Raw genomic sequence first — 18429 nt, forward strand, 5'->3', positions numbered from 1 at the left:
TGTATCAACAACGGACAGTTCGGATGGGAACTGCCATTCGCCTTCCTGTCTTTCCTTTCCCCCTTCTTCGGGGTGGGCTGGGCTGCCTTAGAAGCCCTCGGGTTGAGAAGCCTTGGTTAGGCCACAGTTGGTAAAATTACAAAGCTGAGGAAGAATAAAAACCAAATGTTCTGGGAAATGACTGAAGAACGTGAAATGAAAAGACAGGAAATTATCTCTACCTGCAAAGAAGAGAACTATTTCAGATAAGAAGGTATATATAAGGCATTGGGGAAATGACACCTGAGTCCAGGAGGGCAGCAAGAGGACTAGAACTTGGCTACAGCTTGCAACTCTCAAGATGGATTCTGAGAAAGGGAACGTGATACCAAATTTGCACAGGAGCAGCTACGACAAACCTGGGAATGTTTTGCCATTAGGAAGACTAGAATGTTCTAGGCAGTATTTCACAATGTCTACACTCTGGCAAATTAACCTAGTGGCTTTACCTTGTCTTCTGCTCTGCAGCTGTAGACGTTCCATCTTACAGTCCCCTTGCCTTGGGAGTTCTGACCCTTGCTTACTGACCAGCGCGCTAACGTGTTCACTTGCAAGGGAACACAGATCTGGGAGGGTAACGGTACTGGCAATAATAGTAATAATGAATAATGTTATTTAGATGTTTGCCAGGCACTGTACTATGTCTGTATATACAGCATTTCCGTCTTGCCATGTTACAGATGAGGTTCAGGGGCTCACGAAATCACGCGGCCACTAGCAGGGCCAGGATTCAAACCTAGATCCATTTTGATTCTGAAGCCTGTGGTCTTTGCACAGCATTGCATAACCCCCAACTGCAGATCGTCAAAGTCCCTGAATACAGCATCGAGGAAAGATGTGAAAAATGTCTAGCCACTCTGGGGATATTTCTACCTGGGTATTGGGGGCCAGCCTTTGAAATCAGAGCTAGAACTTCCATTTGTTGCTGTAGCTCAGAACCCTCAGTCTGCATCTGCTCCTACATGCTACAGCCTCAATTTATCTTCTTATATTTAGGTAAGTGTGTAGCCTGGTTAGGCTCCAGCCTGGCGTGTCTTCATTGCCTTTATAAGGCATTCCAGACGTACTTCCCAAATTCTAGCACCCTATTCGGTTCCTGTCCCACTCCATGCACTGGGTACCGTAATCTGAATCTAATAACGATCGATGAAACCTACAAAAGAAGACATTCTACTTAGGGGGCAAAGGATCATAAACTAATAGAGTACCTTGTAATAAACCACTCCATCCCATTTTCAGGGAAGGGATTCTTAATATAGCAGGAGCTGATGTGGCAAAATGAAACCAGATCCAGGGTTTGTAAGAAATGGAGCTTTAGCATGAAGAAATCTTCACAAAGATCAGACAAACAAATGGAGGGAAAGAATTCTAGAAATCTTATTTGGCAAACTGAACACATTCAAGAGGAAATCATACAGCACTTGTTGAAAGAAAAAGACCTTATGATAAATAATGTAAATTTATGTTCCCCCTAGGTAAATTATGAACCACAAGAAACTTGGTGATAAAACAGCAACAATGAATGGTCTTGCTCCATTGAGTTTAAGGGCCCTTATAGGATGAAAGGCTAGAAAGCCAGGTTTGGAAAATCATTTCTCAAAGTAGAAAATAAAAAACCCAACTTGAAACTAGAATTTCATCTCAAAAGCAGAGGCAAATGCCTATGCTAACAGCATTTGGGATTAGGCCAAAGAAGCATGAGAATATGTACTTCCTGGAGAAATTCTGTAACAGTGCTTCTCAAACTTAGGATCACAAGCTCCTTCTATGATCTGACAAACTATTGAGGCCCTCGGACAGCTGCTTTTTAGGCTATATCTAATATTTACATGTTAAAAGTGAAAGCAAAAATTAAAAATATTCATTTAAAAGTGAACCCAATATATGTTATTTAAAATGTTTATGAAAAGTAACTCTATTTCCTAAAATAAAGACGTCATGATTTTGCAAATCTCTGGAATGTCTAGCTTAATGGAAGACGGCTCGACTCTCCTATCTACTGCATTCAGTCTGTTGCTTTGGATGAGGTACATGAAGAAAGTCTGGCTTCACATAGATACGTAGATGGAAAAGGCAGAAGTATCTTACAGTAGCCTTTTCGGATAATTGTGAATAGATATTCTTTGATAGAACACCAAAACTCAACAATTGATTGGTTTTTAAAAGTTAGCTGTATACATGGAATCTGAAATCATAGCAATGAACTTGTTACACTTTGTTATATTAAAACCACTGGTCTGTTTTGCACTTTGAATGGATCTTTTATCCGTGCATGATTTTGTAGCATCATTGGATTGGTCATTTGGAAAATACTGATTGGCTGGACTATACAGATCTTCCAAAATGTTGAAACATCTTGTCACGTAATTATATCCAAAGAAAAACACTCACGTTCGTTAAAAGCACTATCAGAATAGTCTTCTGAGTTAGGGAGCTGTGGAGGTCAAGTGGCAGATACATACACGTTTTCCAAGAGTCCAATTTTTCCTTGAAAAGCTTACTTCATCATTGTCGATAAATACTATTAGTTGTTTTCCTGAAATGATAGGCTCCCTTCATTTGAGAAAGTGTCCACTGAATGCCCAAGTATGAATAACCCTAGTTTATCTTGTTCTTTCAAGTACTAACGGTGTTCCGTGAAGAAGGCCCGGTTCAGCGCCCAGCACAGGCCCTCAGGCACTTCCCTTCCAAACAGCCACCTCGCCTCCCAGGGCACAGCAGCTCTGCCTGTGTTCTTACTGCGAGTGATTGGTGAAGACTGATCACCACCTGCACGGTTTCAGGCCACTACCTTGATGGGTACCAAGGTGACAGCAGCTTTGCTCACAATTCTTTTGTCAGATTAATGCAAATACTGACAAAGCGAAAAGGGCAAATAACGTCTCAGTATTATAAAAATAATGGTGACTTTATGGACCCCTTGAGAAAGGTCTCAGGAAAGGGTCCACAGACCATACTTTGAGAACCACTGTCTATGATGACACCCAGAATGTAGCCGGGACACCTGGCTAATCTGATGTCTAGGATTATAGGTAGCTACGATGAGGATCAATCTTCAATCTAAATAAGTCAGTCAACATTATGGGGGTGCCTGGGTGGCTCAGTCAGGTGTCCAACTCTTGATTTCGACTCAGGTCATGATCTCATGGTTTGGGAGTTTGAGCCCCACATTGGGCTCACTGATGGCGTGAGCCTGCTTGCGATCTTCTCTCTGCTGCTCATGTGCGCCCTCTCTCTCAAAATAAACAGACTTAAAAATATTTTTAAAAATACATCACTCGGGGTGCCTGGGTGGCTCAGTCGGTTGAGCGTCCAACCTTGGCTCAGGTCATGATCTCCCGGTTCAGGAGTTCGAGCCCCGCGTCAGGCTCTGTGCTGACAGCTCAGAGCCTGGAGCCTGTTTCAGATTCTGTGTCTCCCTCTCTCTCTCTGCCCTGTACCCACTTGTGCTCTGTCTCTCTCAAAAATGAATAAACATTAAAAAAAATTTTTTTTTTAAATATGTCACTCGACATTAGGTATGTTTTAACCTACAAACCGGATAGATTCAACACATTCCACTGTGATTTCGTCCCCATAAAGCAATACTTTGTCAGGTTTCTCATGCAGCCAACACACTGGCCTACTTACCCGGTGCTGCGGTGGGATGCGCTGTGCACAATCCTTCCCTTGGCTTTCACCTGCCCCCAGCAGGCCAGCACTCGGCCTGAGTTCCTGGCTGACTCTGTCAGGCTCCTGGACGGTCACATACTGGGCCAGCTTCTGCACGCAGCTGCAGCAGCTTTCCAGCGCCTGCTCCTTGGACCCTCCACTAAACTGCACCCGGAACATGCGGCTCTTGTTCTGTTGGGCAGATGCAAAGTTCCCCCTAGAAGCCCTCACTTTTATTTACTGTGGGCACCTCTAGGGAGTGCTTCCCTTTGCGGGGAGCGGTAACTCTAGATTGGTAATGTGGATAGAGAAAAGGCAGTAATTTCCTTTCTTCCCCCTTCGGGGAGCTGCTCATACTAAATTTGTTTCCTTCAGGGAATTGACATCAGCAAAAATGGAAAAGCCCGTATCATACAGACCAGGAAAGTCACTACTGACTACAGTAAAATACCAGTGTTTTGTCTTACTCTGGAATAAAGATTTCATAGCTTCTAATTCCTTAGGTGAAAAATCAGTGCTAGCTCAACAAAATTTTTCTAAACCTAAGTATATAAAAGAGCAAACTGGGTACATGGTACTCTAAACAAACCAGCGAAGTTGACAAACGAGACTGGGGAACAGGGGACAGGCAGATACTAAGAGCTAACGAAGCTCCTATTAGCAATCTGTAGTGCCCTTTATTCTTAAAGAAGCCAGACTACCACACAAATTGCCTCTTGCCTTTAATTTACTGTATGAGTTCCATCCCTTGGCAAATCAGCAAATGTGGGAGAGATGCAGTTAGAATTGTAAAAAATTTGGCAACTACATCAAACTTACTGGCTTGTAAGTTTAAAACTAGAACTAAATTGTAACAGTAACAATGATAAATCCAGTATTTTAGTAGCAATAGTTTCCTGTTTTTCTAGTCTAATATTCCATCTAGTTTAGAGGAATCGATACATACCAAACAGATGGTATGTATCGTGTGCCTTTGTTCAGTTTCTTCTGTAAAGAAGTCCAGATGCTAACTCAGCACAGTGACATTTATTAAACACATAAATCACTCTGCTAACAGGAAAATGTTTCTAGCTAGAGTTCACAAAATCCTGTAAGTTCCCACAGGTAAAAATTCCTTGGTTTGCCTAGTCCCAATTTGCACTATTTACATTTTTAGATAAAGCCATTAGGCAAAGCCACATATTTAAGTTAGAGAAAACTCTGAGCATGGCTAAGTGACGGTAAGGTGTCATGTTTAGAAGAACAGACCCTGCCCCCCTCCTTACTGCCACTGTTGGGTGATCTTATCTTTTAATTCATTTCATCTTTTTCCTAAGTATAAAATAATCCATTATCATCCCCTACAACAATGAATATATATAATGTATAAAATATTATTTTATATATATATATATATATATATATATATATATATATATATATATATATATGGTAGACTATACTACTGTTTAGTAACCTGATTTTTTTATTTAATAAGAAGTATAAAATAGAAGTATAGTTCATTGCTCTCAATGGCTGAAGAGTATTCCTTTATTTAACTGGCCCCTACTAACATTTATCTATAGCCTTTTTCCTATTGTAAGCCACAAAGCTTTGGTAGGCCTTCTTATACATACATCTGTGCATAAATGCCTAAAAGCAGATTTGCCTGGTCAAAAGGTCTTGGGTATTTTGGTAGTGCCAAACTGCCATGGGCGAGGTAGTATCAATTTACTCCCACTGAGAGTCTCTCCAACACTGGAGATTCTTATTCTTTTAAATTAAAAAAAAATTTTTTTAAGTTTATTTTTGAGAGAGAGCACAGGCAAATGTGCACACATGCATGGAGCAGGGGCAGAGAGAGGGAGACAGAGGTTCCAAAGCAGGCTCCCCCTGACAGCACAGAGCCAAACTCATGAACCAGGAGATCATGACCTGAGCTGAAGTCGGACACTTAACCAACTGAGCCATCCCAGGAGCCCCTCTTTTAAATGTTTTTAAATCTACTAGGGTAACATAGATTTTTATTGCAGAATTTCATTTCTTTGATTACAAGTAAGGTTGAATATTTTTCTTCTGCATATTGGTCATTTGTATCTCTTCTGTATTACCTATTCATTTCCTTAGCCATTTTGCTCTTGGATGAATAAATCCCCAGACTCTCAAGAGTAACTGAAAGCTGATTTTTCCCTGAGGAAGGGAAAAGAACTGAGAGAACTATACATTCCATTTTTGGTAACTCTATGCATCGTTTTTTATAAAACTGACCTGATTTCCTGTTTACAATTAATTAGTTGTTTCCAATTTACTTACACTACTTTAAACTCTATATGAAGACATCTATATGAAATACCTTTTTTAGGGGTGCCTCGGTGGCTCAGTTGGTTGAGTATCTGACTTCAGCTCAGGTCATGATCTGACGGTTCATGGGTTCAAGCCCCACATTGGGCTCTGTGCTGACAGCTCAGAGCCTGGAGCCTGCTTTGGATTCTGTGTCTCCCTCTTTCTCTGCCCCCTCCCCTGCTTGTGCTCTGTCTCTCTCTCAAAAATAAATAAACATTAAACAAATTTTTAAAAAAGTAATTAAAAAAGAAATACCTTTTTTATATGAAATATCTTTATATTAGATATTTCCATGCTGATTTTGTAATCAACTTTTGAAAAGTAATCACATTAAAAATTGTGCCTCTTAGCTGGATGAAAAGCTGTATACAGAAACAGATGAGTATTAAGTGTATTGTCAGGGCAAAAATCTCAGACCAATCATGTAAGCCTAGAGGTGTCTGTATGTGAATGTGCATAAGAAGGAGTCTGGACAGTTAGGGTTTCTTTAGAATGTAGTTCCCAGAATGACAGGGTAGGCTATATGTTCAATAGCCTAACTGAAGCCTGGCTCCGTATTTGCTTCTGTAAAATTCTCAGGTACAATTTGAGCTTTATCATCTGAAGCCAGAAATATCACCTCAATGCATGTGGACCCAAGATAAAACTAAGGTACATCAAGAAAAATGTGACAGTGAGTTACATCACCATCCCACATCCTCAGTGCCGTGGGGCACAATGGAAAACTGTCACTGTGTTAACAAAAAGGACTCCTAGGTTGAAAATCTTAATCAGATTTATTCTTATGCCATAATTAAGTGAGAAAGGGCTTCTTGTGGTGAAATGAAAAGTTTTCAAGTATGTATCAACAGCCATGAACTGGCCTAAATATAGTCTATCATCTAAGGAGATTAACTCAAAATTACTGTATTTTAGGTGATGGCGTAATGTTAGATTGTTCTCTCCTATTTTAGAACGCTTAATTTCAAGTTATTACAACAAACAGAAAATTCCCTTCACACAGACGCCTTGAGGAAACAAAAGTTAAGGATAAGGGCTTGCCTCTTGACACTTCTCTTCATGTGCTCACAGGAAAGTCAGGCTCCGCCTTCTGGAAGGCATTGGCCCAGTAAATTCTGACTCTTGGGCATGAACAGCATCTCCTTTTGGAGATTCTTAAGCCTCAGGCTCTACAGCTGATGTTATATGGTGCCAGCATACGTGGAAGACAGGCACCTGGTTAACACCACGTGGGAGGAGAACCACAGAGATACAAGTCCTCACCAGCTTGCCGGGTTTTCCTGCTGGTTTTAGATCCAATGCTCAGATCTATATAGTCCCCTATCACTAGGACCCCAACCAAAGCAGTTTTCCCCACCACTGGTAGAGAATTCCTCTACCATAGAAAAGGAGGGAGAGGGGAGTACAGAAAAAGGACTTAATGAGAGAAGGGGCTTCAACACTTTTCTTTGATCCTTTACTCTGAAACCAAGAGGCATTACTCAAAGCCTAGGCTAGACAAAATCATGAGAACATTCTTCAGTGAGTTACTGGGGGGTAAAGAGGAGAGTGGTTTATGTTTATTCCTTTAAACCAAAGTCCCTTTAGGTAGGTAATTACATGTAGACCCTTTGCCGGTTGGCCTGGACCATTTTGATCAGAATTACTAACAAAAAAAAGGAAGCCCAACTTACAAGTAGGCAGAAATTATATAATCTACTTACTTCAGCCAGAGGGAAAAGAAGTAACTTTTATTATCCACAGAATTTAAGCTATACTAAATTGCTGATAACAGAATAAAAATTTTATTTCAAAATACTTCTTCCATTTATCAACTTAAACACTGGTGTTTGTTACATAATACTTGGTTAATTAAAAGTTATCCAAGGCAAGGAACACCAAAGATATCCTTTTCCAGGTAAGGCAAAAATAAGAATCTGTTGGTTCAATATTAATATATCAAGTCAATACATCATAGAAAGGAAAAAGAAAGACATGATCTTGGTAAGGTGTCAAAAAGCTTTTGATAAAATTTAATATGTAATCCTGAGAAAAGTATTGATAGACAAACTATAACTGAAAGAATATTTCCCTTAAATGGTAAAGAATATCCATCCAGTCAACAGCTAGAAATGTTCTTAACATCTAAACACTTCTTCCCATTCAGGTCAGGAAGATGTCAAAGATGACGCTATAACCATAAAATTAATGTTCTGAAGGGTCTAGATAATTCAGTAAGGTGAGAAAAGTAATAAATATAAACTACTGGAAATAACTATAATTGTCATTGTAGATTATAAAATCACTTTCCTAGAAATTAAAACAATTAACAAATTATCAGTTAATAAAAGTTTAGTAAGGAAGCTAAATTTCAATTCAGAAAAAATCTAATAATAAGCAGCTAGAAATAACTTTGGGGTACAGAATATCATTTCCAGTAACAGTTGGCACAACTATGTAGCAATATTTCTAAAAACTACATATATGGCATATATACAAATACATATAACTATACAAATTACGTCAACATATATTTCTACATAGCATGTAATCTATACATGTATATAACATGTAATCTCTATACATATTCTGTCTAAATACTTTGAAGAGGAAAGTAAGTCAAAACTAGCCAGTAGGTGATTCAAAGAAGAAATATAGATGGCTAACAAAGACACAAAAAATGTTCATTCTCATTTGTTATCAAAGAAATGCAAATTAAAGGAAGATGTTCATTTTTGCCAATCAGATTGGAAGCTAGCTTTTTAAAAAGTTATTTTTAATATTTTTAATGTTTATTTATTTATTTTAGAGAAAGCAGAAGTGTGCATGAGCAGGGGAGGGGCAGAGAGAGAGGGAGACAGAGACTCTCAAGCAGGCTCCATGCTGTCAGCACAGAGCCTGATGTGGGGCTTGGACTCAAGAACTGTGAAATCATGACCTGAGCCAAAATCAAGAGTCAGACGTTTAACCGAGCCACCCAGACGCCCCAATAGTTATTTACTTTGGGGAGAGAGAGTGTGTGGGTGGGCGGGTGTAGAGTGAGTAGGGAAGAGCAGAGAGAGAAGGAGAGAGAATCCCAAGCAGGCTCCACGCTGTCAGCATGGAGTCTGACACAGGGCTTGATCTCATGAACCATGAGATCATGAACTGCGCCAAAATTTAAATGATACGCCCTATTAGAATTTGGATAAATGAGCATTCTTACATACCACTAGTTCTGTAGAAACAGAAACAACCTACAGAGAGGGCAAATGTACAAGATAAATATATATTCTAGGCTTCTGTCTCAAGAGCCCTGCAAATAAATCCTTATGAAAATCAAAACATTTTTATAATAGTGGAAACGTGGGGATTAGTTAACTGAATTATGTTGCATCCAAACAATAAAATGCTAGGTAGCCACAAACAATCACATTTTCAAAGACTAAGAAATGACTTGGTATAATATTCCTGACATAATGTTACATGACAAGAGGGCAGGATACAAAGTACTCTGTATACTACAATCCCAAGTTTATAAATTATCTATACAGCAGACACAGGGTTCATTGCCATGAGCTGATACATACAAGAGGCTGGAAAAGCCAAGCACTCATTTTGCTAATATTAGCAGATTGGAATTGGCCACATTACATTGTCTGGTCCATGAGACATAAGTAGACATATTCTAGGGGTTGTGCAAGGTGGAAGCCTCATAGAAAGTTTATGCTTTCCTTATGAAAGGGACAGATGAAGCTGGTTTTCCTTCAATAGACATTCAATAGAGCTATAGCAACCATTTTGCAAATGTGAGGGAGAGGCCAAGGAATTGCTAAGATGTTGACCTTGGCACTGTGAAATTGCTGAGCCAAAGCTACCACCTCCCTATTTCTGTTATTTAGTGAAAAAAAAATACACCCCTAATTTTGGGGGCCACTATGTCTGGATTTTTCTGTCATGTGCATTTAAATGCTATCTTGACATAATATACCTGCCACATAGCAACTTTAAAATGTTAATGATTATTTTTCAGTGGTCAAATTATGGTTGGTTTTTATTTTACTCTTTATAGTTAAAAATTGTAATAGTATATATCAGGAAAAAATTAGAACTCACATATCAGACATATGGCACGGTGTAACTTTTAGAAAGACATGTACAGTTGACTCTTGCAATGTGGGAGTGAGGAGTGCTGAAATTCCGAGTAGAACTTGTGACTCCCCCAGAACTTAGCTACTAATAGCCTACTATTAACAGGAAGCTTACTGATAACATAAACAGTCAATTAACACATTTTATACATTACATGTGTATATATTGTATTCTTAGAATGAAGTAAGCTAGAGAAAAGAAACTGTTAAGAAAATCATAAGGAAAATACATTTATAGTGCCGTACGGTATTTATCAGAAAAAAAAAAAAGCCACAAGTTCAAACCTGCGAGTTCAAACTCATGTTGTTCTGGCATGACACAGTCCCAGGCTGGGAGTCAGAAGATAAGTCGGTGGCCCAGTTCTCTGACAGCCAGTTACAACCTTGACTGTTGGCATAAGTTGAATTCTGTGCCCTCATACATAAATGAAAAGAGGGGCTCTTGAGTATGTGCTCCAGACCCCTTTGGCAATCTGGTGAAGCCAGTGAATTGCTTCCCAAAACAATGTGTATGTGTGTGTTTTAATAAAGTTTATTTATTTATTTTGAGAGAGCAGAGCCTGTCATTGCAGCCCAGTGTAGGGCTTGAACCCACAAAGTGTGAGATCAAGACCTGAGCCGAAACCAAGAGTCAGACACTCAACCGACTGAGCCACCCAGCTCTCCCTACCCCAGCACCCCCCTCGCCCCCCGTCAAAACAATGTTTTTAATCACATAAAATACATTGGATTATAAAGGAAACCAATTATACTGAAGTAGTTTACTACAATATTAAAACACTAATTTGTGAATTAACAATACATATGCTTAACACATAACTAAAAAGCTCTAGCAGAGGGACTAATCACCACCATAATTCTGAGGCAGTGATGAGCCTGACACCGAAGATACCTGTGATGCGGCATGAAAGTAGCTGATTTCTACTGGGGCAAAGGTCTAATACGACTGGGCTCTGATGCCTACATTCATAGCTGAAGGAAATGATACATCTCAGTTAGGTGTCAGTGAATACGCAGTTCATGGTCTCCTGAATTCTTTAAGGACCCTTTGGAGGGTCTGTGAACCCCAGGCTAAGACCCTTCTATTAGGCGCTCTGTTAGATGCTCTTCCAACTCAGTCTATGAGCCCATGAAAAATTAGGAGCTTTCACCTAAATTTCAATATTATCTACTGGGTGAATGTTAACAGATTTTTTTTTTACAGTTATTTCTGAAAGAAAATAATCCAGGTGATTAGTCTGTATTGTATGTTTCTCTGATGAAGATCATTCTTTATGTTTAATGCAGCTAGGAAGCAAGTAAAAGGGAAATTTTTGAATAGTGTAAAGGGAAAATGACAAGACACAGTAAAGCATTCGAAAATAGTAAGACAAACAATGATGTACCCCACATCCTCGCAGTTTGTGCCTGGGGACTGGAGAATGGTTGCACGGCTCTGTCAGACAGGCATCGACAGATCAAAGCCCTGGCTCTTCAGCAACACCCTCTTCCTAACTAGGCTTCTGCCTCTCTACACACCTTGTTTCATGTTATGTTCCCAATACAAACCTTTCTTAAACATACATATTCTTCCCAGTACCATTTCCCCTGCAAACAGAAGTTCCCGCACTCACTCCACCCCCATGCATAAGTTAGAAGATGACAAGGGTACGATCATTTGCTTAAAAATAGTTGGCTACACAGTATCTTGCCTTTATCGTTGTTCCAAACAAAAGACAATCCATGCGTCTCACAATCTTCAACCAGTTCTTGCTACCAATGAGTGAAAACCCTTCCTGAAACAAAATAATTAAGCACAATTAGCTGTAAGAAGCCAAAAGGGACATGGAGAATAGCTATGGTGCAGCTGCTTCCCACTGGAAAGTTGTAGACTGATTCTTAGATTAAGCAGAGTAGAAATGACTCAACATCACCCGTTGCCAAGGATGACCATTCCAGTAAGTCCTAAGGCTCTTCCTGCCTGATCAACAGTAACAGTCTCAGCTTTGCTTAAACTTTTCATACTGGAAATCAATAAAATATTAAAGATAGTTAATGTCCATAGTCATATTTGCTATAAAATACATTTCTAGGATTTGCCAATATGTTGGTAATTCGATACATCCTTGTAAGTAAAGGATTTCCATTATAAGAATTTATTAACTTATCTGACACGTCTAACTACACAGAGTTCTCTTCATGAGAATCTCATTTTCCGATTCCTACAAATGGAAAAATCGAAGCAACTTGTTTTTGGATGCTGAATGTCTAGTTCTTCATTTCAATCTGAAAGAAGAAAAGGCAAAGAGGGCAGTAGAGGGCACACTAGTCTCAAAAGAGAGATGGCAGTTAGATCTTTATGGTAGAAAGATGAGCTTTTTCTGCAGCTTATTAACAGTAAACAATTGATTATTTAACCATTATGGTCACTCATAAGCTCCAATTATGTCAGTGGATTTCCTCAGTTAAGAAGCCTGTCAAGTTAGAATGTGTTTAGGCTCCACTAATACTAATCCAGGGAACTGAAAATCTAGCAGTATACAAATCCTGCCTACACTGCCTGTCTACCTTGTAGTGTTAATCCACCAGAGCCAGGGAAGGCTGCTGGAAGAATCTGAGAAAACTCCTACTTTTAGAAAACAAAAGAAAATGTCCCTTATAAATAATGAACCCTCATAGAGTCTCTCTTCCTAAATCTGTATCTGGTGAAACCACAACTTCCAGAGAAATGGAGAGCCGGGGAAAACTGTGTGTTAATTCCTTGGCATTTTCATTTGAAAAAGAAAAAAAAAAACATGCTGATTCTAAGAGTTTCATCATTAGTTAGTAGCTTTTATTTTTTTAGTGAAAAAAGGCAAACCATCTGTGATTTCTTAAAACTCAGAATTAGCAAAAAGAAATGTGTTCACTATCAGATCCTAAACATGTAGATACTGTAGTGTAAAACAGCAGTATACGAAGACCCTGGCACTCACACACATTGTTGGTGGAAAGTGCAAGCTGGTACAACTCTTATGGAGCATGATTTGGCAATATCAGGATTACCAACACAGTACTCTCTAACCCAGCAACTCCAATCCTGGGAATTCATTTCACAGATCAATCTGCACACATGGGAAGTGATGCATGGACAAGGTTAAGCATTTCTGCATTTCTAACAGTAAAAGACTGGAAGCAATTCAAGTATACATCAATAGTGGGCTGGTTCAATATGGTACTCTACAACAGAGTACTATACAACTGTACAAAAATAATGCTCTATATCAGTGCTGTTCAGTAGAAATATAATTTGAGCCACATATGTAATTTTACATTTTCTAATAGCCACATTTTATAAGAAGTTGGTAAAACTTTAATATTTTAATTAACTTAATATGTCAAAACATGTCAACATGTAAACACTGTAAAACATTACGGCAGTGTAAAAAAAAAATGAAACTAAGTCTGTGAAACCCAGTGTGTTTTACACTTAACACCACATCTTAATTTGGATGCTGCCTTTTTGATGGCTGAAGTGAAAGGTCATTCTACCAAAATAACGTTTAATGGGAAAATAATTTACACTGCTTCCATTTTAAAATCTAAATTTAAATTTAAATTCTGGTTTTCATTTCACATTTCGGGTGCTCAGTAGCCACTTATGGCCAGTCTGTTGCTGCCTTCTCAGACAGTGCAGTTCTACGATACGTACTAATCTCTAAGGTATATTGTTCAGCAAAAAGCAAGTGACAGAACGGTGTCCACAACATAGTACATTTTGATAAGAAAAGGAGGAAACATACAAAGTATATTCTTATTATTTGCTTATATTTACATTAAAAAGAAATTAGAAGGATTAGTATAGACTAAGAAAAAAAGCTATCTGTACAGAGTGGGAGTAAACAGTGCAGATGGGGGCAGGGGTTGGAGTAAGATTTTTTCCTCTAGGTCTTTTTTTGAAAAAATATTTATATTTTGGGAAAGTGCAAGTGGTGGAGGGGCAGAGAGAATGGGACAGAGGCTCTGAAGCAGGTTCTGCGCTGACAGGCTGACAGCAGTGAGCCCGATATGGGGCTCAAACTCACAAACTGTGAGTTCATGACCTTAAGCCGAAGTTGGGCGCTCAACTGACTGAGCCACCCAGGTGCCCCTACCCTATGTCTTTTTATATTGCTTTGTGTTTTGAACTACATAAGCCTGTTAAGCATTTATGTGGGAATATCTGTGAAAACAAGGACACCCATTCCAATATGGCAAAAACTCAAGGAAGAGGTAGAAGACCTAAAGAAATGATAAATCCATGGGAACTCTGTACGATTTTTATAACTTTTCTGTAAATCCCAAACTATTCTAGAATAAAAAGCTGATTAAAAAAAAAAAAAAAGAAGAAAGAAATGAACCGCTCTTGGCCCTGCCCTGATCTCACCTGTTCCTGTCTCTAGTGCAGTTTGGGCTCTAAGGGACATCTTCACTGGCCTGCTCCACAGATCTCTCCATGTAAGCTTGTCCAGCTGGATCTCGACAGTTGTCCTCTGCACACATTGCCATTCCTACACGGTGTTGCCTTAGTAAATGGCATCATGCACACCTGCCTGTCACCCAAACGATCACTGGGCATCATGCTTGACGACTCCTTTCCTCACTCCTCCCTCAACACCAAGAAGTCCTCAAGTCTCCGAGATCCTACCCCCAAACAGCTTCCTCACCCACCATTCTCCCCACGTACACTGCCACTGCTGCAGCAGGCCACCACCAGTTGTCCCCAGAATTGCCACACGATCTTTGGATCTGGTCCCCAGATCCCCTGGTCCCCTAGAAATTAGGTCCAGGCCTAGTTTCTCCATCTATCTGTGCTACTGCCAGAACAGTACTTTGTAAAACAAGCATCAGATGAAGTCATTCCCTTTCGATGCCACCGCCTCATCATCCCCTCCCTCACTGCCTGCAAGAAGCACCTGCCAGATAGAGTTCAAATTCCTCAGTGCATGTAAATTTCTAACATTTGGCTTCTGCCTTTCATGTGTGATTATTTCCTTTAATTCTCATCTAAACGCTGTACCGGAGCCCATACAAAGCTCCCTGAAGTTCTGCAAATGCACCATGCTCCTCACACCTGGATTTTGTTGTACAGCTCACTTCTGAAATGGCTTCCTTTTTCATTGATTTTTGAAAACGCAGCTTTATCTCCACAATTCCCCGAGACTAAGTGGGCTGACCTCAGAATTCTGTGCTCTCAAAGGATCTTGTACTTACCTCATAAGTGGTTACATTTCATAAACTGAGGAGGAATCTCTGAGCAGGCAAGGCAGGTTCTAGAATGTGTCTCATTACCCCCTTGAGATCCCAGCAACTAGCACAATGTTTAGCAAATGCTACTGGATCCACCCCAGTGGCCGCTCCACTTAGGACTCTGTGCAGTGGCCATGTGGGGAAAAGTGGTGTCTCCTCCCTGACAGTGTCTCTCATTCGAGCCATGTTAGAGCCCGTCATAAAACCTGTCCAAACCATTTGCCTTAGAACTTTGTATATGTCTTCTCTCTGCCTCTCCCCCTGATGTTTTTTCTAATTAACCTCCAATCATTATTCATTTCATCCCTAACCTCACTTGGGTCACGCTGTTAGACTTTCTCATAGCACACACAGCACTGATCACAGTTGGTGTGTCTGTAGTGATTATTTGCTTTATGTCTATTTTTTCCCTCATTGTAAGCCCCATGCAGGCAGGGGCTATATTTGTTTTTTGCTCACTACTGGATATATACCACCCATAATAGTGTTTGACACTGGAAGATGCTTCAGTGAGTTTTCAGTGAATGAAAGAATGAAGCTCTTTCTTAAAATTAACAGAATATTTCATGCCAGTATTTCTTGGGAACAATGAAGCCCATACATTTATTACCTGTCCAATGATGCAGAACATCTTACTTTTATTTGACTCATACCAATCTTGTTGAAGATTCAAAAAGTGCTTTTTCATCCTAATGTTTTGGGCTTTAATAAAGAAGCCTGTGTACCTAACCACTTGCCATTCATATATTCCTAGATTTTAATAATGCATCTCCCTGTCTCTGAAAATCCACCTCTTTGAATCTCCTTTAAGGCTTATCCATCTGATAAATTCAGTTTAGCTCAACTGATAGCTCCTGTATGCAGCCTCTCCTGACTTTCTCGGATAGTTAAGTAAACCTGCTCTGTGCACCTACAGCACACTGTACCAGCTGCTACTAAAGACTCACCATCACTGAGCTCTACTACGGCGGACTACTGTGCTATAGGTTAAAAAGACACAGAAGCTGCCTAAGGGCAGGGGAGAATGCATCAGAATCACCCAGGGAGCTGCTCCTCCTGGTGCTCAGGATACTGTTCCATCACCTGGTCAAAAACCACTGCCATAAGAAGCCACTGCTACCTGATGAGAGTCTGCCATATCCCTTTGAAGTGCTGGGTGGTGGAAAATGGTTAGGAATTAATAGCATAGGGTAAGAGGGGGAAAAAGAGAGGAGTACTCTAGGAAATGCAAAATTTACCACCGGCGAAAGAATAGAGCCAAAACTAAGAAGTCATGTCGAAGATAGAGGCATGCAGAAGCTAAAGGGAATAAGACTTTCAAATAGAGAATGATCGACAGTGTCAGGTGATGCACAGGGATGGAGTGAAAATAAGGGCTATGAAGTCTGCACTGAATTCAGCAGGTGGGACTAGATGCTACTAGGTCTGTGTATATGTCACTCTACCTCACTCTCCTTCTAGATCCCACTTTATTGCAAACTCCATGAGACCAAGAATTGTTTCATTCATCTTTTTATCTTGCGTGTCTATTGAATTAAAAAAGGAGTGCCAATCTCTGGCCCCCTCACCCCCGCCAGTCCTCTGATCATCCTGTAGCCTATTCCCTCCTGCTGTCCAGCTCCAGCACAGTCTCTCTGCAGTGGCACAAAGCCACATGATTCCAAGGGGCACCATACCACACTTTTGTATATATAAACAGAACCGCAAACTTTGATTTTCAAGTATTATAAATTACAAAGTTCATTTCTAGATTTTAGTTATCCACCTTCTCCTTGGCCTCCATTACCATAAATAATTAACAGTTACCAGAAAGGAAGCCAATCAAAAGAAAGGAAAAAGGAACTAATTAATGGAGAGGTCAGAGGTAGACAATGTGATATCCAAGAATGATGGCGGGGTTGGGGGCGGAGAGAGGGTGGGAACCTACACCTTCACCCTGACTAAACTGTTTCCCTTGCTGTCGATTCTATTACTGAACTAGTTTCGTTAGTGGTTCAGACTCCTCTCAGGTCTGAGCAGGCAAGCCATGAGGGCATCATGGGGGTCGTCACATTTAGCTAAGTAAATTAGCTTTCAAACCATGCCAGATATGATCATAAGTGCTGTGAAGGAACAGCAGTTTACTTTTATGGAAGTAACAATTAAAAAATGCTCACACCTGCTACAAATACTCTGATTCAGAGGAAAACAGCAGAGGAGAATATGGTTACAAAAATAACTCGATGACTAACCATTAGACAACCTACCTAGTCCTCAACCCCAGAACACCCAAAGGGCTTCTTGATGAATGTGAGGTGTTTAGGTGCCAGGTGATGTATTTAAAAACTAGATCCTACCTTAAATTTCAGAGTTGTGTTTCTGACTCACTTTGCCTGGAGCTCAAGGTCTGTGAGGTTCAAGTTACATTGAAGATAGGAAAAAAATATCCATGATACAAGAGCCGCTACAAAATATGAAGATGACAATGTGCACAGAGAAGAAAGCAAGAAAAAGGACTGGGATCTTTAAAAATTAATTTTTCGGGGGGCGCCTGGGTGTCTTAGTCGGTTAAGCGTCCGACTTCAGCTCAGGTCACGATCTCATGGTCCGTGAGTTCGAGCCCCACGTTGGGCTCTGGGCCGATGGCTCAGAGCCTGGAGCCTGCTTCCGATTCTGTGTCTCCCTCTCTCTCTGCCCCTCCCCCGTTCATGCTCTGTCTCTGTCTCAAAAATAAACGTTAAAAAAAAATTTTTTTTTTTAAATTAATTTTTCAGGACACCTGGGTGGCTTAATCGGTTAAGCATCTGACTTTGGCTCAGGTCATGATCTCACGGTCTGTGAGTTCGAGCCCCGCGTCAGGCTCTGTGCTGACAGCTCAGAGCCTGGGGCCTGCTTCGGATTCTGTGTCTCCCTCTCTCTCTGCCCCTCCCTTGCTCATGCTCTTCCTCTCTCTGTCTCAAAAATAAATAAAAACATTAAAAAAATTTTTTTAAATAAAAATTAATTTTTCAATAATCATAACCAATTACTTATTAAGCTAATAAAAGGGAAAAGATAAAAACATCTAGTTTGAGGATTACAA

The 18429-nt window shown here is 40.0% G+C and overlaps 1 protein-coding gene across 5 annotated transcripts in view; it reads right to left on the reverse strand.

The window, feature by feature from the left end:
- REC114 (REC114 meiotic recombination protein) overlaps positions 1–18429 on the reverse strand; it is a 173398-nt gene that overhangs the window by 4932 nt on the left and 150037 nt on the right. For 4 of the 5 annotated variants that reach the window (XM_042941463.1, XM_042941462.1, XM_042941458.1 and 1 more), the window contains 2 exons: positions 11813–11896; positions 3670–3882 (listed from right to left, as the gene is read on the reverse strand). In XM_042941463.1, coding sequence (XP_042797397.1) covers positions 3670–3882; positions 11813–11896 — 297 coding nt within the window. The remainder of the gene's footprint in view (positions 1–3669; positions 3883–11812; positions 11897–18429) is intronic. The other variant, XM_042941461.1, reaches the window with a different exon arrangement.

The sequence above is a fragment of the Panthera leo genome, chromosome B3 (genome assembly GCF_018350215.1).
Source record: "Panthera leo isolate Ple1 chromosome B3, P.leo_Ple1_pat1.1, whole genome shotgun sequence".
Classification (NCBI taxonomy): domain Eukaryota; kingdom Metazoa; phylum Chordata; class Mammalia; order Carnivora; family Felidae; genus Panthera; species Panthera leo.